Source organism: Epinephelus fuscoguttatus, linkage group LG16, assembly GCF_011397635.1.
Source record: "Epinephelus fuscoguttatus linkage group LG16, E.fuscoguttatus.final_Chr_v1".
Lineage (NCBI taxonomy): Eukaryota > Metazoa > Chordata > Actinopteri > Perciformes > Serranidae > Epinephelus > Epinephelus fuscoguttatus.
Window position 1 is genome coordinate 6810232 of NC_064767.1, and position 23208 is coordinate 6833439.

Sequence of the window (23208 nt, forward strand, 5' to 3'; positions counted from 1 at the left end):
AAGTTACATTCCCAACACTGGTAGCAGGTTACTTTATACTCCTGAGGTAGGTGGATATTAAAAACAGCGCAACTGTGCAACTAATGCATCACTTATGGTCTGTAGGTAAGATAGCCTGTGTTATTTCAGTGCACATGAAAGAATATGTGCTCTCGATACTTTAAAAAAAAAAACCTGAAAAGAGATGGTGTTTAGCTTCATGATATTTGCATTGAGGTGCGGTGTGGATGACCGGGTTGCAGCAGCAGCAGCCTCGGGGCGGTACCGTAGCATGAACTTCAGCAGACTGCGCGAGAAGAAAAAAAAAAGCTCCTTTGACGTCAGCCACGTTAGGTTTCAGTTGTCCAAGATGGCGGAGGTGAGCGGGTTGAGGAGCAGAAATCACTTCGAGCCCAACTGTAAAAGCCGAGTCGTTGACGAAGGTAAACTGTTGTTGTTTGTGTCGAGTAGATTTATGACAGTGAACCGATGAAGGAGTACAAAGCTGGGGAGCGGGAGGATTTAAATTTAAAGTGTTTTCGCTCCTGTCGTCTTTGTCTGTGAGAGTGAGTGAGTGAGTGGCAAACTCGCTTTTCCGTTAGCTTCTGTTTTCAGTTAGACACCAGCGGTGTCCTGAAAAATGTGGCACCCCCTGCCAGAGTGTGTCTGCTCTTACGTTAGCTCGCAAACATAATGTCCAAACTGTGAGGAAAATAAGCTAAAGGGAGGATCGTGTTGTCTGTGTGTGTTTTCTCTCCGTCAAAACATGTTTTCTCTGTAACTTAAGTTGAGAAGCTGCCGTGTGAAACTGATTCTGACCCGGATACAAAATTTAACCGCGACACCTGTCGGCTCGTCTGTCCGGCTCGTCACTTTCACCTGGCCCCACAGAGGACCAGTGAAGCCGCCTGTAGCTGAACAGTTTGGCTTCATCATTGCTGAAGTTTAAAACAGTCCGCTTTGTGCTTCACCAGTTTTCTGTAAGGGGGGTTTCAGCCTAACTACACACAACAAATAACAGTTAGGTTAATCTCCTCATCCCACTAATGACTGGGATATTTTTAAATGCCCTATTATTAGTCCGTTCACTTCGCCAGCAGACTTATCCACGTAATTGCGGGGCTAATTTTGTCCCCTGAATGCAAACCGATACCTGAGTGTGAGCGCATTTTACAAGTAATTATTAGCTTAATCACAACAAATGGAAATAAAGTAGAGTCATTAACACACTGTTGACTGATGCTGAAATGAAGACATGGCACACCTGATGCTGATGTGTTTTTTTTCTGGCATTGACATTGACTGACATTCACTCAGTGTGGTGTTAATGTTGGATATCATGATGGGTGTAAGTTACTCACAAATGTGGCAGCTATTAATGTCTATTGTAAACAGGTTACCCACTTCTTTGGCAAGGGTTTAGTGTTGAGATTGTTTCTTGAAATCAGGATCAAGGGTTTTTTTGTTACTAAACTGCATACAGTATTTACGGGTAAGTCTGCAAGGATTATTCTCTCCATCTGTGACAATGACGCTATTTTGAAAGTGGATTTAAAGCAGAATATGTGTCTGTTTTGGCAAGTTGGAGACAGAATGCTACAGCCAGTGCTCTGTTTATAATCGATCGTGTGGTTGATTGACAGAAAATTTGCAGCATCTTAAAATAACTTTGATAATCCAACAGTTATGTGAAGGAAAAATGGCAATGGTATGTAAATTCAAATTCTTTGGGGTTTTGGAGAGTTTTTAAAAAAGGTCAGTTTGGGCTCTCAAAACTTGTGACATGTATTTTTAACAGTAAGCATTTTGTTGATATTTTATACACCATAATTGAGAGATAAAAACAAAAAATAAACAGAGAGATTATGTTGTTTTACCATCTGTAAAGAGAAATACAATCTGATATTTTCCCCAGCAGAAAAAAAAAGATCAAAACAAGATTACTACAGCACATTCGCTGTTATTATAACCTTCCCCTGAACCTTGTAAAGACTGGTAAGCAAACCATAAACTGTCACTGTCCAAGGCTCATCACTGAGACATGGTCAGGAGGACGCCTTCATCTTGATAACCCTTATGTCTACTTTCAGACAGGCCAGCTGACTCTGTGGCAACAACACTCACTCACTGCGGCTGTTCTCAATCTGCACTTTGTCCTCACAGACTCCTGATAGGTCTGCTTGCTGCAATTGAACATTTGCCCTTCTTGACTCTTGTCCAGGGAGGCCGTGTCAGGTTGTCTGTTGGCGCTGGTGTGCAGGGAAGTCAGTGTACCGGCATCTTAATAGGCTACGGTGAATCCCTCCTCCTCTCTCATAAACTCAGTGTCTGCATTGTTAGTGTCTTGACACATAATGCCTGGTCACTCAAACAGTCATTTCCAAATAATTAAAAATGCATAGCCTGGATGTAGAAAGTGTTGAAACCTTGCTTGGGAAGCACAGACATTAATAATCAGTGTTGCAACAGTAGAGAGTTTTGCATGAATTTTCTACTTAAAATCCCAATGTTCTCTCTTAAAACTCAAACATTAAATGTTGGAACAAAGGTCATCAGCAAATAATTAACATAGTCTTGATAGCAGACCAGAGTATTTGTCGCTGCCTAAGTTGCAGTTGTTCGTATTCCTTGCATGTCTTACTCCCAGAGGTTTGGTTTCCTACACTAAAAGCCAGGGAAATTGCCTCTTTATGAAAGTATGAAAGCTCCCATATTTAGACGGCTGGTTAAGCTAAGTGGACCATGGCCTTATCAAAGTCTGCCTCAGATATAGTGCAGGAGTCCAGGGAAGGGAGAGCTGCTTTGGGAACGCAGGGCTGAGATGTAGGCTAGCTTGCGTAGACACACTATTCTTGCCGTACATAGTTAAAGATAGACCCCCACTTGTGTGCTCATGTGCAACGCTTTATGCTGCGATGTACTGTACAAACTTATCTCATCCCCTGATAACTTTGTGTGTGAGTGTTCCCTGTGCAAGGAACATGTAGGTCAGTTAACATCTGCTCAGTTCTTCCATAAGATAAGAAGTAATGTAGCTAATTTTAGTTCTGCCCTCGTTTTCTGCAAGCGGAGGACAGTGCATTTGCCTCTTTATCATGAAGTGTGAGTGCAGCTGTGTACGCACATATCAGCAGAGCTATTGGTTTTTCACTGGCCTTGCATGCTTATTGTGTTTTGTCTCTGACACACATTCTGCTGCAACACAGACTCCTTGCAGTCCCAGCAGAATAGTGTCTTTGTGTGGGTCCCCTCTGTGGCTGCAGCCTGTGCCACTTCATCCTGCTGAGTGCTGCTCTGGACTAGATGGGAACCTGCACTGCCACAGACTGATGAAATCTGCAGGGCTAATTTGTGTGCGGAGCAGATTACTGTAACTGCTCTGTGCTTACAGCAGCTCTTCCAACACTAGCACAGCATTGCTGCTGCCCCTTGGGAATTTGCTGCAACTTCAGGTTGATCTTTGAATGCCCCATTTACAGTTGTCCTATTGGGCAAGAATATAACCTAGTGTTCCCACTACTGCCCTCCCACAGTCCTGAAATGGTCTTAAGTCTGGGCTAGGGAGTCAAATGAGCCTGCATTCCCTGGCTTAAAAAGTACGTAAAAAACACACAGCACAACAACTAAGATGTGTAATGCACTTTGTGGTGTGCGGGAAAATCACACAGAGTTCAAAAAAGTTGCCCCAGTCTTGAACATCTCCCAGATCTTGGTTTCATAGTTGCAGCAGTCTTGTTAAGGATCCCATTTGACATTGACTGGTTCCTTTGCTAAGCCCATCAGATACAATAAACTAGTGTTGATCTTTCTGATAGAGGACCATTTACTTTCATTGGAAATGCTCATTGGAAATATATTATGTACTTAAGGAAAAGGTGTGTTCTCTGTCTGTCTAGGTACTGTGAAATCTAATTTGTGTGTTCCCTGCTAATGTAACTACCAGTCCCTCACTACCCGAGGCCATGCATGGGAGACACGTTTGTAATAAACTTGTTTGCATAGCATAAACTCTCTTCCTGTGTCAACCACATAAGACTCCTCTGTCACTGCTCCCTCCCTCAATTAAACACAGACTTGGAGACATTTGGTTTGGATGTCTAAACCAGCAGATTCAAGCTGCATGAAAAACAACAACAAAAGAGCCTAACTTATGACTTTCACTTGTAGTGTCGTCCTTAGACAGTTATCAACATTAGAGCTGAAATGAGTAGTTGATTTCTAAATTGTGCTGATGCTGCTGCCCTGGGTTTTAGGATGTGAATCAGTTAATCAAGAAAATAATCAGCAGTTTTATTGGTCATGAAAAGCAACATTCGTGTAGTGACAGCTTGATCATTGTCATGTGCTCATATGCCACCTGACAAGTAACACCTGTGTTCATGGCGGTTATTGTGTGCTGTCTTGATTTGCCTTCAGCATTTTACCTGCTTGATGTGAATAACATTACAGCAAAGTTGACTTCATGCTGTCTTAGTTTTCTTATTGTTGGATTCAGGTGTGTCTGTGAAGCTATAACAGGAGCTCTTTTGTACGCTCTTCAAATATTTTGGCTTCCTGATGACAATAGTGACTTTGCTGATGGTCCTGTGGTGATCAAGGGTGGCAATCAACTTGAAAGGGATGAGTCATGTTGGCTAGACAAAACCTAATTTTTATGTGGTGAGAGACATTTTGGTGCTACAGCTTGGTGCAGGAGAATGCCAAATCATTTGAAATATTGAATGAGCAATGCTTGATACTTGTTGTCCTACCTGTTGAGTGGACTGTGGCAAAGGGATTGCCACTTTCAATGTGTACTTCAGGGTGTGTCATCTTAATCCTGCACCAGGGATTATTTCTCTATCTGGCAAGATGGTGAAAAAAACTATTTACCTTTATGTCTGGAAAGCAAGTACAAAAATAAACAGTGATAATGTAATGCGCAACAGATTCTTTTTAAAGCAGCTTTGTGTGTACTAAAACTACTTAATTTAGAAAATGGGTTCAGTCATAAAAGGTCAGCAGCACTTTAAAGGTGTTTTACAGTATTTATCACTCCTTAAATCTTTTAAGTGCAGTTTAGTCAAAGAAAGTAGTGCTGCATCAATAGCTGATTAATTGATTGACGATTGACAGACAATAATAAGACAGTGATCGCATTACCAAATAATTGTTTTTTGTCTTTTTTTAAGAATAAGTCTTGTAAACATTTTGTGACAGTTTCACAAGATCAGACGTTTACAGGCCTGACAATAAATTGATTAAAAAATAAAACAATATGCAGATCAATCCATGATAAAAAGCCTAAACATAATGCTACCAAGACATGCTACTTGTCTCTGTGCATTACAGTTTGTGGGGCAGCACAGTTTGCTTATGCTGCAGTTGTGGTGCTGTGACAAGAGGAACCCTGCAGTTTTAGATTTAAAGGAAAGACGTTGTCAGAAACAACAAAACGGCTGAGAAAGAGAAAATGAAAACGCTGTCCTCCTAACTTCCTTTCCTTGTGTCCTTTTCACTGGCCCTTTGTGATTTTCAGCACAAGGCTATTTTTGAGCTTGACCTAGATGGGTAGACCAGAGTGGATAGCAGTATTTAGCCCAGCACAGAATGCTGGAAAGATATACAACTTGACCAGATATAGGGCATAGCGATCTCTCTTACGCTTCTCAGAACAATAGGCTCAGAAGTAAACAAACTTGACAATGAAACCTATTCCTTTTAGAAAAGTGGGTTTTGGTCTTGCTGCAACACCCGGCCTCCACTTTCTTCTTCCTCTCACTTTACAGCCATTGTCCACTAACATGCAGCATGATGTTATCTAACCAGTGTAATTTAATCTTTCGCTCTCTGCTTTGTGTGGTTATCTACAGGCTTGAGTGGAGTGGAAGATGTCCCTATTTTTCGGCATAAACCGAGGCCTCCTTTAGCCAGGCCTGAAGACCTGGAGGATGAATTTCTCCCCAGGACCACAGCCTCAAACTCGGGCAAAAATGCCAGCCTCACCCCCTCTACAGATGAAGAGACTCTGGAAGAAGAGGTAAGGTGTTGCTGTATTTCCTGACCTATTCCTCTCTGTTCACAAGCATGTTTTCCATATCAAACTTAGATTTGTTCAGGAGAAAAAGTTTTTTATTTGTGAGTACATGCTGTACATTTAAAGGAAGGGAAGAGGCAAGAATATGACACAAATCTTCTGCAGTTTTTTGCATTGTACATTTAATATTCTAGCCATGTCTTTGCTGTACATCAGGCTCCTGAATGTGTTCATCTTATTTTCCCCCAGGCGCTTTGTTCGCTGATCTCAGCTCTGTCATTTTCAGTTCCCTGTCTCCTCCAGAAACTTGCCTCATCATCAGTGTAATCACTTAAATGCTCTCTCGATGCCACACAAAGCCCCTGATTGATTGCAAACTCATGTCTTCAGGCTGCGGTAGAGGAGGAGAAGGCCAGACCCATCCAGGTTGTCCTGGCAAACGAGGATGAGCACAGCTTCGAGCTGGACGCCGCAGCGCTGGAGAGGATTCTGCTGCAGGATCACATTAAGGACCTGAATGTGGTGGTCGTGTCCGTGGCCGGGGCCTTCCGCAAGGGCAAGTCCTTCCTGCTGGACTTTATGCTGCGATACATGCACAGTCAGGTGAGATAAATGATGCGTGACTTTCTTTTTGCTTGTTGAAACACAAGAGTACATTATCCAGTGGAGATGGAAAGAGAAAGTTATTCATTCAAGTACTTAATACATGATGTCAGGTGTTGCCTGTGTGATGCTGCATATTGATTAGACACCATTTATGCGCTGATGCCAAGAGATATTTGTCTGTAATTTGTTTGTGTCTTTGCACAGGCTGGAACTGGGGGAGTGTGTGTTTCTCGTTTCACAGTGCACAATGTATTGTTTGGTTGTGAATAACTTGTGCAGGAAGGAAGGAGTGAAGGAGTTGCATTGTTGATATATATCATGTAAAATAGGGTCAAACAATATTAAAAAAGTCAGATACCATGGTCATTTTGGTAGAAATAAAACTGACTGCCACACAGCTCCATGTATAGTAGGGCTATAACAATTGATTTTCATTCATGATTGATCTTTAAGCTTTCATAATTATTTTCTTGATTAATAATTCAGTGAATAAAAGGACACAAAATAGTAAAAAATGAAAGATGTATTTAATTTTCAATCACAGAAGACTATATATTAAAATATTCACATTGGAGACGCAGTGAATTTTGGCATTTTGTTTTCTTAAAAAGTGACTCGACACAACTAATTAATTATCGAAATAGTTGCTGACTAATTTTCTGTCAGTTGACTAATCAGTTCATTGACCAGTCGTTGCACATCCAGTACATAGTTTCCTATTATACTGTTACTGTGATGCTTGGTGTGAATGCAGACGTCTTTAAAAAGCACTCATTTATTCACACTTGTTCTGATTTTATTACTAAATCCTTCGCTGTTTCTGAGTAGATAAGTTAATGTCGATGGAATATTTACTTCGGCATAACATTGTTGGTTTGGCATTTGTTGTGTAGCCAGTGAATCCTTTTTGAATTGATATTAAAAAAGAGTTATCTTGTTTGTTGAAGAATCACAGAAGTGTTTACAAAGGCACAGCATTTATATTTATATCTCATTTACACTGAGATGACAAAATAAGTTGTTCACACTTGTAGTAATTGTGAAAGGCCCCTGCTGACGGTGTGTTTACATGAGCTAAGTAAACGTTTAACAGCTCATCCGTCCTCTGGGGCTTAAATATTGTGTAACATTCGCAGTCAGTAGAGGTTGTGAAAACAGGTGGGCTCAATGAATATGTACAGCAGATGAGATTACAACCAGTACTGGCATGTGTACCAGAATGTGACAAGTAAAGACGAGTGCTTCCTGTTTGCTCTCATACTGAGATACTTACTCAACCAGGTGACGAAGACAAGCAGCATGGAACATGAATAAGACAGAGTTGTTGGACTGGTCTCAGACGTCTGGGAAAATCAATTTGATCATGATTAAGTTTCACTGTAAGAGTTTGGGAACTTATATATAATAATAAATCAGGTTTATCAATGGTTTTGGGTTAATACACAATTTGCTTGTGAGGTTACTGACCTTTTGAAATATTTCCTATAAATATGAATAACATAACGTGGTACATTACATACCCACACACACTTCTTCAGGCATGTCCATCCAACAACTGTGTGACTCACTCTGACACAAGTTTCAACAACTAGTCCTTCAGAAGCAGCCAGGATCACCTTACACACACACACACACACACACACACACTTTAACTCACACCAGGAGAGACGGAGGAATGTTTTTCCCACAGCTGTTGGGCAGCATGAACATGGGCATTCATGCAAGTCTGACCAGATCTGCACGTGTTCACATTTTTCCCCCAAACACTGACACTTATTGTTCAGACTGTGGTTCTTTATATAAAATTATATTCAGATATTAATGTCACAAAAAGTAACTTTTACAGTTGTGTATTTATTTATTGTCGCTGAACAGCACGTATTTGTTGTTGTCAAATAACAAATTATCATCTTGCTCGTGTCATATTATCACGCCGAGGCATTCAGCACAGATGTCACGTTGTAGAAACCAGGAATCAGTGTTCATGCATACTTTGCCTTGCAAATCAGGTATTTGTTTGAGGCTTGTTTACACGTTTCCTATTTGTGGTCTGTGGCTCTCCTCACTCGTCAGCCAGAAATACAAACATGGTCACAATTTGTTGCTTTAATTTGACTCTTTTTGTGTTGAACTGATCGGCTTTTTTTAGTAATGAAGAGCTGATAAGGTTTCATAAAACAAGAGATTGTGCCAGGATGAACATTAAATCCTTTGCTGTGGTCGTCAGTCTCAAATTGACGCCTTGTGCTGCAGCGCCACTCGTCCTGTTTCTGATGGAGACACATTTTTCAGTGTGTCCCAGATTGATCTGTTCAGACCTGTTACTGTGTACTATACACTGTAAGAATATGAGCAGAACCTTGTGCGTGACTAACAGGAAGTAAAAGGGTTTATATCTTATACTTAGGATTTTCTCAAATCATAGGGTGGGAAATGTTAGGAGTGAAACAGAAATGGGAAGGAGACCTTGAGAGTAATTTTGAAGAAGCGGAACTGGAAGCGCTGTGTGCTGGTAGTCAGTATTTCTCTTAAACATCAGACATTACAGAGTATAATCTCATCCATAGAATATACTGTACCCCTTACAGGCTGCACAAAATAACGCCTCAGTATTCCCAATTCTGCCCAAGATATAAAAGTGGTATAGGTATGCTGATACATATGTTCAGGGCCTGCCTGTGTCTACATTTCATTTATTGGTTGGGTGGGGTGTGTGAGGGTATCAAGGGGTGAGGGTTTGGACTCGGGGCTGTTTTGGCACCAAACCAATAAATATAATGTTGAAACACAACTGTTAAGTGTGATGCTAAAGTGTCCTGTGGACTACACAATAAAGATTGATTTATTACATTGTACATTGTACTGGTAGATGGCAGGTAAGTTATATGAGGGTAGTCAAAGTGTGGCCTGATGGTAGTGTCAGATTATTAACTACTCAGTCACTAGAGTCAAGGCTTTTTGTCTATTAGAAGTGTGAATGTGCAAATTAAATGGGTTTGGAAATACTGTGGCCACAGCCTAGTAAAATAAAAACTCTTGTGTCTAATGAAGGTTATGACTCTATAATATGATACTTAATTTCATCACAGCTGCTTTGGAAAAATCTTTTTTTCCTCAGGTGGTAATCTGAGTTTAACTTTGGTGAACCTCGGTGTATTGACCCCCTTTTTTCTCCTCCCTCTTTCTCTTGTACTGTTATCTTTCCACATCGGTCTCCTCATCCCCTCACACTTTACTCCTCACCTGTCCCTTTTAATCCATGTGGGTTTACCCCCTTTTCTTCTGTTTCTCCTTCCTCTCATCCTACACCCTCCCTTACTCCTCCCTCTTTCCCTCTGCAACAGAGTGAGTCATGGATAGGAGGTGATGATGAGCCCCTGACAGGGTTCACCTGGAGAGGAGGCTGCGAGAGGGAAACCACAGGAATTCAGATCTGGAGCGAAGTCTTTGTGGTTAACAAGCCTGATGGCAGCAAGGTAGACTGTTAACACAAAAACAATACCATGAGTCCTTATGAGCTTTATGAGAAAATGTTGTCACAAATACCCCGCTTGGTTTACAAGCTGAAGTTGGCAGTGCATTTGTTGCATCTCGCCCCGGCAGGTTGCTGTGCTCCTCGTTGACACTCAGGGAGCATTTGACAGCCAGTCCACCATAAAGGACTGTGCTACTGTGTTCGCCCTCAGCACAATGACCAGCTCTGTGCAGGTGAGACTAAACAGCACTTGAATTTATGTTGTTGTTTTGTTTCCTCTTACACTGTCAACATTTGTGCTGTGTTTCTTTCTTCATTTTCAGGTGTACAATCTCTCTCAGAACATACAAGAGGACGACCTGCAGCATCTGCAGGTTGGTGTCATTTCTTCTCCTGCCTGGAAAAGGTAGCACCAAACTGTCACAGTAACTCCTGTTTTCTGATCATAGTATATTTTTCTTTTAAATGTAGCTCTTCACAGAATACGGTCGGCTGGCAATGGAAGAGATCTATCTGAAACCTTTCCAGGTACTTACTGCTTTTGTTGACTCCTAATTCATGGATGTCATATACCATTGAACATGCACCTTATCCATTAAATCTAACTGTTCCATTACGTACATAGCTACACAGCAATAGACGTTGCATACTTTCAAAGATTAATATTAGCTGGCTGTAATTTTTCTTCCTAAAATCTAGCATCATGTCTCATTGTGTGTCTGTGATGTTGGCGGTGTGTTTCAGTCCCTGATGTTCCTGATTCGCGACTGGAGTTATCCTTATGAACACGACTATGGATTGAAAGGAGGCAACAACTTTCTGGACAAAAGACTGCAGGTAAGAATTGTCTTTCTGCATCAAGTTGAAAATGCGCATTTGTTTTTGAAGAAGATATTTGTGCAGCCGGTCACATGCTCACAGCTCCTGTCAGACACACCACACCCCTTTCTTTTTAAAAGCACCAACATACCTGTCACTGTCTGTTCAGAGGTGTGCAAATATGCTTAGCGCGTCATTTGTGTGTAAACATTCACAGTCAGTGCCAAGAAGTGAAAGCACACTCTTTCACTGTGAAAGTAAATTGTTGTTTGCTGACTCAGGTGAAACAGAACCAACATGAAGAGCTGCAGAATGTGAGAAAGCACATCCACTCCTGCTTCTCCAACATTGGCTGTTTCCTGCTGCCGCATCCCGGCCTCAAGGTGGCCACCAACCCGTACTTTGACGGCAGGCTGAAAGGTGAGGAAACGGGAACATACTGTAAACTCGAAATGAAGAGTGCCAGATAAAGCATGATGCAGAGAGCAATCAGTGTGTGTGTTTTGTGTGTTTCAGACATCGATGATGATTTTAAGCGGGAGCTGGCCAAGCTGGTGCCTCTCCTCCTGGCTCCAGAGCGACTGGTGGAGAAGGAGATCGGAGGCAACAAAGTCACCTGCAGAGATCTCCTGGAGTACTTCAAGGTCCTGCAGGATTTTATTTAAGCGGTCCAGTTGTCATAAAGCTTCAAATTCTAAACTCTTAATGAGTTGTAAACAGCAGTACTTAAAAATGGTTTGCGTTTTTTTTTCGTGACAGTAGACAAGTTATGAGTGGTGCCACGTCCATCCAACCCAAATCATCCAACTGACTGATCCTAGGTCCTGCCCCCCTTAGTTACTGTTGCTGAGTTAGACAAGCTTGGCAAAAAGAAAGATAGAAGTGCCAGTTCCATTCGCCAGGTGCTGCAGTGTTTGGGTTGTTTGGGTGTTTGCTCCTGGACTGCAGGGCATGTGCCCCCTTTTCCCTTTCTGGTGATCAGTAAATTACTGTATGTATTTATTACCTAATGTTAGTCTCTCTTTAAAGTAGAAAGTTACGTTAGTTACTTTGGGATGTCATGTCGCCTCACAGAAATAATATAAAAAAGGAATGTTAGCCTTCATCTTTTCTGGCTAAAGATAATTGATGTCATCTTAAAAATATGTCGGCAAACAATCTATCTGTCCTTTTCCAAACCTCTGACATTGACATAGAAATAAGGGGGATGTTGTTGATCTGACATGTAAGGTTTTAAGGTTTATTTGCACAAAGCAAAACAGAAAGACAACAACAAAAGAAGAAGGAGTTGTGCAGGTGAAATTTAGAAAACCGCTAGCGACTTATAAGGACTCTCACCTCAATAAGCATAATTTATACAATAGAAGACACGTCATCAATAAAAGTAAAGAAACAAGTAAACAGTAAGTTGATAAGCAAACATAAAATAAGCAACAAAAAATATAAATGAGACTAACCCCTCTTGATGTAGCTAAATGTTAGCTTGCTAGTTAGCGTAGTGTTCTGCTAACCCAAGATGTGACTGTAGACAATGTAATGTGTCCATGAAGGTTGTAAGCACATAGCCTATCTAAGGATAACAGAAAAGGGGAAAGGTGACCAAAGATCCAGGTTTTAAGCTTGCTTTACTGTGGGCAGTGTTAAATCCTGTTTTTTTAAAAGACACAACCCATGTGTAATATTTCCCCCATAACAAGTCTTTTGCCAGGCTGTTAACGTCCTGTGTTAGCTGCCAGAACATTAACATTGTACAGGAAACACTGTGATAACCTGTATTATTTTACATTCATGCAGGCTTACATAAAGATCTACCAAGGGGAGGAGCTGCCTCACCCAAAGTCCATGCTGCAGGTTAGTTACTGTCTCAAAGTGGAGGAATCTTGTTACGTATGGGTCACACATTTTAGGTTTTAACTCTCATATCCTGTGGTCGTCAAAGCTCTGTTGAATCTGATTGTGTTCTCTTGTTAATCAGGCGACAGCAGAAGCCAACAACTTGACTGCTGTGGCAGGAGCCAAAGACTTGTACAGCAAGAACATGGAGCTGGTAAGGACTTGTTTTCTTTTACAATCATAGTGAATCACAGTCAGTTCATGAGCCAAAGGTTGCCAACCGGGTGTCACTGAGGGCGAGCAGGGCGTAGTCATGGTCTGATTTTGATATGGTTTACAGGAAGCTAGCAGCTCACTAACTGAAGTGATTAAATAGTATAATGTCAAATGCTGCTGCAAATGTGGCCTAAATACTTTCTCAGTCTAGTCACTTTCTTCCTCCGTCTCTCATACCGACACGTCTTTCCTTTCAGGTCTGTGGTGGAGACAAGCCATACATTGCCCCAGCCGACCTGGAGCGCTGCCACGAGGAGTTTCGTGAGCACTCTGTGCGTTTCTTCCGCTCCGTGAAGAAAATGGGTGGCGAGGAGTTCTGCCAGCGCTACCAGAGCCAGCTGGAGTCCGAGCTGGACGAGGCCTTCACCAACTTCTCCCGGCATAACGACGGCAAAAACATCTTCTACGCAGCACGCACGCCTGCCACACTTTTCGCAGTCATGTTTGTCACCTACGTGGTCTCCGGGGTGACGGGCTTCATCGGTCTGAGCACCTTGGCAGTGCTGGCTAACCTGGTCATGGGCATTGCGCTGCTGTCACTCTGCGCCTGGGCATATGTGAAGTATTCTGGAGAGTTTCGGGAGGTGGGAACGCTGATAGATCTGATCGCCGAGACACTCTGGGAACAGGTGGGTTTGACAGTGTGAGAGCAGGGAGGAGTGTGTGTGTGTGTGTGTGTTAGTCCACGTTAATCTACGTGGTGAGAACCGAGATTGTTATTTTTTTAAGATATTTTTCCTCATATCTGTAGTGCTATTTATCAGTCAAGGTCTTTTGTTGTGAGTTGCTGAGTGTTGGAGATATCTGCTGTAGAAATGTCTGCCTTCTCTTGAATATAATGGAACTAGATGGCACTCGGTGCTCAAATTGTTCCAAAACATTTGTAAGATTCAACAGCAATGTCACTTTCCAGAAATCATTACCCAGTTACTCAAGATAATCCACAGACTTTCTAAACTCAAACTCAAATTTACTTATAAAGCACATTTAAAATCAGCTCACGTTGACCAAAGTGCTGTACAAAAGGAACAAGTCGCTAAAAACACATTCACGAGAGGCACCATAACTGTCAGGTACACAGCTCACACATGTAGAGACACACAGGCACACGTCAGAGAAAGCCACAACAGGGGGACTCGAACACTGATGAATAGAACTAGGTCTTGAGCCTGGACTTTACTGAGTCAATGGTGAGGGGCAGATCTGATTGGGAGGGTAGCAGTAGTTTGGTAGAAACTAAATCGTTCTAGATCTGGAAATTGGAAATGTGTCAGATATTGATGCAGATATATATCAAAGATAGTGAAGTATTGCGGTAAGAATAAAGACATTGCACTGGAGAAAAGGCAAAGATATGTCTGTTTATTATTAAACAAAGTTTAACAAAGTTGCTTAAAGTATAAGACCATATAATGACAGATAATAGTGACAAATGGCCCACCGCAGTTTTTAAAGCCTAAGGTGATGTCTTTAAATTTTATTATTTTAGTGCATGAAACATTTACTGCAGTGCATGACTGAGAAATTATCCCATTTGAGAAGCCGGAACCAGCAGCTCAATAAATAAATAATTTAAATGATCAATCAGTTAAAGAAATGGAAATTTACTGGAATTTTTTAGCTCTTGAGTGTTGATACCCAGGTCAAAGCTTATAAACGGGGTCAAGTTTTTAAATGGCTGACATTTCAATTGCATTTTTCTTTCAGTTTGTGTAAGTTTTATTTACTCTTGCTGCCATTGGTTTCTACTATTGTTTAATTTAAATTTTATTTTGCCTTAAAGGTCTAGATTCTTATTTTCAGGTGATTATAAACTAATGAAAACACAGTTATAATATTATGTACAATTTCTGCAAATAGATGCCCTAAATCCTACACACTGGACCTTTAAGTTCACCTGTTTGCATTTTTTAGGTGTCTAAAAAGCCCGAGAAACAAGAATCCTTCCATCAGTTTTGACTTTCTTTTGTCCACTGCATGTTTATGATTGTCCTCACATCCATCTCACAAACTCTAAATCACTTCCCAGTGCTCCCTCCACACTGAAGCTCCATCAGCACCTGCTTTCATCAGAATCTCTTCCATCAGATTTTGGCCTGCAGACTCAGCACCCAGGAGCACAAATATGAAGTTTCTGTGTTTCTTATCTGTGTGGAATTTCATGAATGTTTGAGATACACCACAAAGGCAGCCCTCGTGTCTCCTCTGACTTCTCCCTCCTTCCTCTGCTTTTGTGTCTCTTCCTCCCTCCCTGCTTTACAGAAGACGCTGAGAAAGGTGAGAGGTGTCGATTAGCATTTCTCTGATCTTCTGCCTGCCGTTACCCACATCCAGCCTCATTTCTTTCCTTTAACTTTCTCTACCTCCTGCTACCGGTCTCCTTTTATTCTTTTCATTTGTATGGTTCAACATGTATCCAGTTTTCTCAGTCTTTCATCTCTCTTCTTTTCTTTTTTTTACCTTTTTTATTTTTTCTTAATCTCTTCCCAAACGTCTGGAGCGATTTTTTTTTTCTCCTCTTCCTGCTCCATGTCTTTGTTCCTGTTGTTCCTTGTTCTAACTCTCCCGTTCCTCCCTGCTGTCCTCTCAGGTGTTTTCCAAACTTTTGGAGCCGGTCAGGAGCCGCCTGGCTTGGCCCATCTCTCTCCTCCCTTCATTTCCATCGAGAGCAACACTGGGACTCAGAGCTCTGTCTCCTCTCAACAACAACTACAAGAAGATGAACTAGCTGCTGGCTGGATTCACAGACTGTCTAACTTCCTTTTAATATTGAAACTTCTGCAGTTTGCTGGCTTCTTTATTGTTAATTTATCAGTCCAATGGTGCTGGATTCTTAGACTTTAACCCTGGACGCCCTTTGAGCTTCACTGAATGTATCTGAGCACCTGCAGGCCAGGCTCATCTCAGGATCTCATGGACATGACGCCTGCCCAAATGGTGTTTAATAAGCTCAGATATCTAATTTCTTTTTCTTTAATGTTTGTTTCAGTTGAAGAGATTTTGTTGTTGTGATTCTTGGGTTGTTTGTGTGGTTGTCATGTTGGAGACTACATTCTGTATTTCTTTATTTTACCTTGAACGTTTTTCTTCCCTAACCACCTTTCTTTCAGTTTCTTTGTCCCTTTTTATAGATGTGTTTCAGATTATTTAACTTGTTTTTGTTCTGACACCAAATCCTCTTTGTCCCGTCTCTCCTCTCCTGCAGGTTTTGAAGCCACTAAGTGAACATTATATGGAAGACAACGTCAGGCAGACGGTGGTTAACTCTATCAAAGCCAGCTTGACAGAACAGGCCTCGCAGCACACCAAGTTAAAGACTCACTGACGCGCTTCCTCCTTGTCATCTCCCCCGTCATGTTCCTCCTGCCCACTCGCTCATCGTGTTCAATCCTAGAACTGTGGAACTAGTTCAACACCAAAGCTGACCCTCTTTTATCCACCCCCCTCCCTCTAAACGTCCATCATCACATTGCTGCCCCATCTTTACTTGCTGTTGTGGACCTGTAGGGTCGCTCGTCTGCCCTGCTCTTCATCGCCCCCCAGTGCCTCAGAGCAGAAACTGCATGTTCATAAGAGGACCGAGCAGAGAAGGCGGCAGCGGCGGCGCCTCTTGCCAAAACAGGACCTGAAGGACTGTCATCTTCTCCAGTGTGCCATGCTGTGGTAGATGCATCTTGTGCTGTAATGCATACTGTAGGCTGACACACACACACTCGCACTTGCGCATACACACACACACACACACACACGTATTTGCTGGTAGTGGACTGCACCCGCTTCAGGATTGAGCTGTAATTCAGGGAAAACTGACACCGATGTGGGCAGCTGTTATCAACAATGGATGCAAACTGAAACACTTTTTCTGTGTGTTAAATCGTTTTGTCTGAGAGGCCAAAGCTCAGTTCACTTTCTCTTCAGCCTGTTGATTAACGTTTCCCACAAGCACAAGTGACTAATCGACTAATAACGAGGTGATTGTTGTGTTCATGTTTTTTGTTATTTCAGGAAACTGATTTGATTGAATCTGCTGAAGTGAAAGTAAATTGAAAAGCCTGTCATGGACAAGCTGGAGAGGCTTTTTGAATGGTCAAACTTGCAGCTGCTCCTGGTAAATGAATCTGTCTCCTACAATTCTGAACAAAAAAGAAATCAAGCAAAACTATATTTTTTCTTTTCACATACCACTAGTTCACCTGCCTGTCTCATTAATTAAGATTCTCACACCAAGTGTGGAAGGTGCGTTCACCAGGAAATATTATCAAACTCTGGGCTCAGGTTGCTTCTAGACGTCTGCACGTCCTTCCCTTTAATATTGTGTGATTGTAATCCTGGAGAGAACTGTAAGTGAGCCAGTTTTCAACGTGTTTTTAATTTAGGCCTGACATGTTTTTTAGTGTCTTGGTAGCAGACCTGCCAGTGTCTGGCCCTCTGCATGATAATAAGAGCTACTGTGTCATAGCATTTAAGCTAGCTAAGAGCTTTTAGAGCCCAGGCCTCGGTAATCAGGTAGCTTAGGAGGACTGTCTTTTTCAAGCATTTTCTCTTCCACTGCCTTTCATGAAAGCCACAGAAGCCCTGGAGGTTTTGCCTCACATTTTTAGGACCTCCATTATTGCTTTTGGGAACCCTCTTTGGTCAGAGATATCGCTCTTTTTTAAGCTGTTATTACACCTCTTTAAGGAATATTTTACATTTTGAAAAGTACGCTTTTTTGGTTTCTTGAGTCAGATATGAGGATTGATGATGGTCATAGCAGCTAGCAGCTAAGACTTATAGCTCAGCACAGAGACTTGAAGCAAGGTGACACTTGAGCCTATACCAACATCTCAAAAGCTCAATAATTAACCCTTTATATAGCTTGTTTGTTTAATTCATACACAAACCAGAGTGAAAAAAAACTTTTTAAGTACATGTGTTAATTAGTGTGCTTTATTAAACTGGTGGGCAGATTATTGACCTTTATGGACAAAGCCCAGTTTCCCAGGGCGAGCAAAATGCCACACTGGGCTAGTAAATCTAGCAACCCACTTTCCTGATGGTACAAAATTTAAAAAAATAAAATAAAATTCAAGAGCTGACAATGGAAATAGCTACAGTGAGCCATCTTTGTTGTAATTTAATAACTGCTAATGAATAAATCTATTTGTGTAGGAGCAAGTGAAAATTGACTTTGGGCAAATAGATTTTCCGACCTGGCCATTTCCTCCTTTGCCCAATCTTTATGCTGAGCTAACTGGCTGCTCCAACTTCATATTGAACTGATCGATCTTCTCTCTGCAACAACGTGAATAAGCGTATCTTCCAAAATGTTGAACTATTCCTTTAACTCAGAATAAAGGACTGTATCTGCTGCTGCCTCCTCCTCGAGAGCTGGATTTATCTATCTGGGTCTCCCAAAAGCAGCCTGATAAAATAACAGGAACAGAAACATGTCCTCCTCCTTTTCTGTTCAACAGCTGCATCACATCTGTCTGAGCTCATCTGCATTGATTCCATCCACATGATCTCTCACCTTAAGCGCCAGTCTTGTACTGTACAGTCTCTCCTGCTCTGTGTTCACATATTACAAATCGGGCATGTATGTTGGATTAAATATTTAAATAAACTTTGTATACATTTTATAGTGAATCAGTTGGCTGACAATGGCTGTTTTGTTTTTCTTGATCAACTTAACAACAGTCTGTGGTTTGTTTAAATGATAAGTTGCTGCTGTAGGGTTTACACTAGTTTATCTCTGTGTCCACGAGGACGGACGTTAATAGAAACGTGGTGTGAATATTTGGATTCTGATAGGGAATTGTTTTGATTGTGACGAGTGGGTCGGAGACTATGTCTGTCTGCCTTTTAAAGATATCGCCGGTAATTTATTTTTGAATAAAATGTTTACCTTAAGAATAAATCATAAATTCAAGTATTTTGGCTCTTTTTTTGTCTGTTCTGTTCAGTTTCAGTTTTGCTTTTTTTTTTTTTTTTTAAAAAGACCAGTTTATGTGAATGAAATTTCCAAAAGCAGTTAACCACTTGAGTTTTATATTTGTTTTCTTACTTGCACTTTTTTTTTTTTTTGCATATTATCACGATCCATGTGTCATGTCTCCAAACAAATTTTGTCTACTGCACACATCAAAAGCAGTTTGTCTAACAACGCATCACATTTCTTTGCACAATTATTTTAAAGGAGCAGTTTGTAGGATTAGCTAAGTTGTGTCTTGTGAGATTGCGGATCACAACCAGCTGTAATTTTATTGTATGTCATCAAAACTCACGAAAAAATGTCATAGTACAGTATGTCGTCAAAAATCATGAAAAAATGTCACCGTATAGTATGTGGGCGGCACGGTGGTATGGTGGTTAGCACTCTCGCCTCACAGCAAGAGGGTTGCCGGTTCGATCCCGAGCATGGGAGCCCTTCTGTGCGGAGTTTGCATGTTCTCCCTGTGTCAGCGTGGGTTCTCTCCGGGCACTCCGGCTTCCTCCCACAGTCCAAAGACATGCAGATTGGGGACTAGGTTAATTGATAACTCTAAATTGTCCATAGGTGTGAATGTGAGCATGAATGGTTGTTTGTCTCTATGTGTCAGCCCTGCGATAGTCTGGCGACCTGTCCAGGGTGTACCCTGCCTCTCGCCCGATGTCAGCTGGGATAGGCTCCAGCCCCCCCCGCGACCCTCAAGAGGATGAAGCGGTTAGAAGATGAATGAATGAATGAGTATAGTATGTCGTCAAAAATTCCTCTACAGAACAGACTGACCTCGTAATTCAAACCACTAAAACCACAGAATTAAGAGGTTTCACATTTTAAAATCATCAGGTTTTACTGTTGTTACTATGGCCGAGGCGAAAATATCCTGTCTAGAGCTTTGTGTTTAGTTTGTCCATTCTGGGCTACTATAGAAACATGGCCACTCCGTGGACAAGGACCCACTCCCTGTGTAGGCCAGAGGCCGGTACTATGAAGCCAGTTCAACTTACCCAGGATATCTTCTCGTTATCTGGTTTGACTAACCCTGACATTGTCTGTCTGGATAATCAGTACTACAAAGCTGGTTATCATCTAGTTCAGTCAACTCTGGGTTTTCCTATCCAGCCATGAGTGCATTCATGTTAAAGAGGTGGGGGCTGTAACTGGTGACATCATCAGATCCATGAATGAAGGAGGCTGCTTCATATCATATGAGATGAAACGGCACTGAAAGTGTCTGCGACATTAAAATGTCAGTGGTGCTGGATGTTAACAATAATCTGTAACATTAAAATGGAAAATCAGCCAAGACTCAAATGATGTGTAGGTATCACCAGGCTATAGGTGACATCAGTATATTTTGCTATTTAGTCGGAAGATGACAAAACCACTCTGAATATGTCACATAAGACATTTAGAGTAACACCAGACTGTTTCTGCTACTTAAGTAAAGAGTGGAAAAGTAGTTAATGACTGATGAGGTCTATCTGACCAACTTTATAATAAGGGGAGCTAATTAACAGTATGTGGGTGGTTTTTTTTTAGTTAACTGTTAAGTTACCTCGCTAACTTCAAATCCTGCTTCGTAGTGCAGGCCTCTGCTCATTCTAAAGTAACCACAACTCAATTATTTGTATTTTTAGGCGACAGTAAACTTAAGAAAATATACTTATTATATTCCATTTCTGCCCATATATCCCCCTAAATCCTACACACTGGACCTTTAATGTGAACCAAAGGACCAAAAGCAATTTAACATTTCAGTTTTATAGTTTTTTCTCTTACAATTTTTTCTTGTATTTAAATAAACACACATTCCTCTTGTGTCATATCTCTAAACACATTTCATCTGCAGCACAAATCAATACCACTGTTTGTCAAACACAAGCATCACACGTCTTGGCACAATTATTTATTGAGGTTTAAAGAAATGTGTAAGCATTTAGACTTTCATGGGAAATCTGTTTCACAATCTTATATTCTTACATTTCAGAGCAGTAACAGAAGTAGAGCTCTCCCTGAGCAGAGTTTAGAGTTGCTCAATCAGCAGCTAAACTGTTTCATAAAGGTCACTAAGAAGGTGCCAAGACAGGCTGCATTTTTCTGTGACTGAGGCGTTTTCATGTGAACGACACTCAGTCACATGCAGACGCAGCACAAGGGAAAGAGCAGCAGGTTATACTGTACATTCAGTAATTTAAGCTCTTTTTGTATCGTCAGTTTTACTAAAAAGTACTTCAGCTACATTTCTTCATTTCAGCTGTCGAGCAGTGTGTTTCCACAAATGACCAGCAGGTGGAGCCAGATTCTTAAAAATACAGTTTTATTTCATCACTGAAGAGTTTGAAGCTGAAATATAAGTAACATTTTAATGGTCCGTGACTCCCATACCAACCAATACACAAAGTGCGGAAGACAGGACCAACGCTGTGCTTTTAAACAAACAGGTAGTTAGGATGTGCACAGCTGGTGTTAATAATAACAATAATAATAACAATAATGATGTGTAAAGCACACTTAAAAAAACAAAAAAGGCCACAAAAATATAACACTGACAGGCACCGGGGCCTTTCATTAATCTCCTCCCCATTCATAAACAAGAAAAACATACTAAAAACTACCTGTGATATAAAACTAATCCTCCACGTTTAAATGAGAAATGTCACAGGCTCCACAGAGCCAATGATTAAAAAAAAGTCTCCTAATCTCACACACAAATGGCACATTTCTCGTCACCGATGGCTTCTTCTTTTTGCTGCGTTCAAAAAATACATTGTGATAAAATCTGCTTATCAGGAAGACACAGTAACTGTAAAAACTTCAACGTGTGGGCTGAAAATGAGACCTCGGTTTCTGTTTGCTGAAGTCAAGCTGAAGGACATTTTTAGATAAACCCAACAAACCCACGTCAGTACAACTTCATCTAAAACTACAAACAAACACCACTCTCTAAAACAACAAATATTCTGCGGTTAGTGGCCCAGAGTATTGATTAAAACCTTGTCTTTAGGATTCAGTCCATCCTTACATTATTTGAAAATTTACCGATTTGTCATGAGGACATTACAAAGTGACCAAGAGTCGACACTGAATGCAGGGCGAGGGAGCGAATCGGTTTACATACGGCACATTTATCGGCCATCTGATGGATCGTGACCTCCCTTAAAAGTTCATCAGTTTCCCATGTTGTCGTCAAGTATTTGGTTTGATCAGAGTTAAAGAGCTGCAGCAGTCCAGACTCAAGTCATTAAAAAAAACAAAACATGTCTATTTAACTGATGATTAAATTTAGTGGTTAATGTAGAGGAGCTGAACACCAGAGTCTAAGAGCCTCATTAATAAAAATGTGTTAAGACTTTATTTACACACCGTCATTAACTTATGATTTCCAAACAATGTGACTGTTTCAAATTAAGTGTAAGAACTTTACATAACATAAAAACAATTCTGCATTTTAGCATTTTATCATCTCTTTAGTATCATTTAGTAAAAAGAACGTTTTATAAGTGAGGCTCTGAGCTCCGGTGTGTTCGGCCGTCTTCATTAACACTGCCTGGATCAAAATTTGTGATATCTGGGGAAAAAATGCGCCTTGAAGAATTTCTGAAGTCCACTACAACTGATTTTAAACACTTTTGGTTTTGAGTTGCTCGTCCAGTTGCACTCTGCACCTTTCAATTCATCTCAGAGAAACAACCTGTTTGATCAATGGCATCGAGTTCAGACACTGCGCTGCTGCAGTTTGAAGGAAAACAAATATTCAGTAACATGTTTCAGCTTATATTGTTGCCGAGACGGCTAGATGAGACGAGTCTCGACTGTACATCTGAGAAGACTGAAGTCCTCTAGTCTTCTGTGCTGTCTCTGCTCAGTCAGAGATTGTTGTAGAGAAGCGAGGTTCTCCCATGACGGGTGAAGACAGGCAGAGTGTTGGAGGACTGGGTCATCTAGTCTACTGAAGGGTCTACTGGAGTTTTAGATCATGGCCCGGAAGGCAAATGAGACTGCGGCACCCAGCGCCAAGCCGAGGGACAAGAAGAAGGCCATGATGGCCCCCGCCGTCTCCGCCTCATGCGGTGCCACCTTCCTGTACAGAGACAACAGAGGGACAAAATTCATTAGGAAGGAGTGGTTTAACATTATGCACAATGGTGTTAGATAAGGCATCACTTCAAGGAACAGTTCAACATTATATGACGTCAGATTTTTGTCTCTCTTTCCAAGAGTTGGTTAAAATATAAG

The 23208-nt window shown here is 41.2% G+C and overlaps 2 protein-coding genes across 5 annotated transcripts in view; one reads left to right on the forward strand and one right to left on the reverse strand.

The window, feature by feature from the left end:
- Positions 1-305: 305 nt before the first annotated feature.
- On the forward strand, positions 306-18918 carry atl2 (atlastin GTPase 2). 2 transcript variants are annotated; one of them, XM_049600167.1, is made up of 15 exons: positions 306-422; positions 5832-5998; positions 6386-6598; positions 9946-10077; positions 10205-10309; positions 10400-10450; positions 10548-10604; positions 10821-10913; positions 11177-11315; positions 11412-11539; positions 12690-12746; positions 12871-12942; positions 13202-13633; positions 15267-15281; positions 15595-16162. In XM_049600167.1, exons 1-15 carry the CDS (start codon positions 350-352, stop codon positions 15730-15732), a joined length of 1872 nt encoding a protein of 623 aa, XP_049456124.1. In that variant the 5' UTR covers positions 306-349; the 3' UTR covers positions 15733-16162. The 2 variants fall into 2 exon arrangements, with proteins under 2 accessions (XP_049456124.1, XP_049456123.1); XM_049600166.1 differs by lacking the exons at positions 15267-15281; positions 15595-16162 and adding an exon at positions 16210-18918.
- A 2354-nt stretch (positions 18919-21272) lies between these two features.
- The window catches only part of LOC125903315 (equilibrative nucleoside transporter 1-like), a 51395-nt gene continuing 49459 nt past the window's right edge, over positions 21273-23208 (reverse strand). For all 3 annotated transcript variants that reach the window (XM_049600174.1, XM_049600171.1, XM_049600172.1), the window contains exon 13: positions 21273-23053. In XM_049600174.1, coding sequence (XP_049456131.1) covers positions 22942-23053 — 112 coding nt within the window. In that variant the 3' untranslated portion in view covers positions 21273-22941. The remainder of the gene's footprint in view (positions 23054-23208) is intronic.

Excerpts from the sequence above, each read along its gene's own strand:
- atl2 (XM_049600167.1), top strand. The coding sequence starts at position 350 with ATGGCGGAGGTGAGCGGGTTGAGGAGCAGAAATCACTTCGAGCCCAAC. Across the intron at positions 10,914-11,176 it reads TTCTGGACAAAAGACTGCAG|GTGAAACAGAACCAACATGA; the intron begins GTAAGAATTGTC and ends TTGCTGACTCAG. Across the intron at positions 11,316-11,411 it reads CTTTGACGGCAGGCTGAAAG|ACATCGATGATGATTTTAAG; the intron begins GTGAGGAAACGG and ends TGTGTGTTTCAG.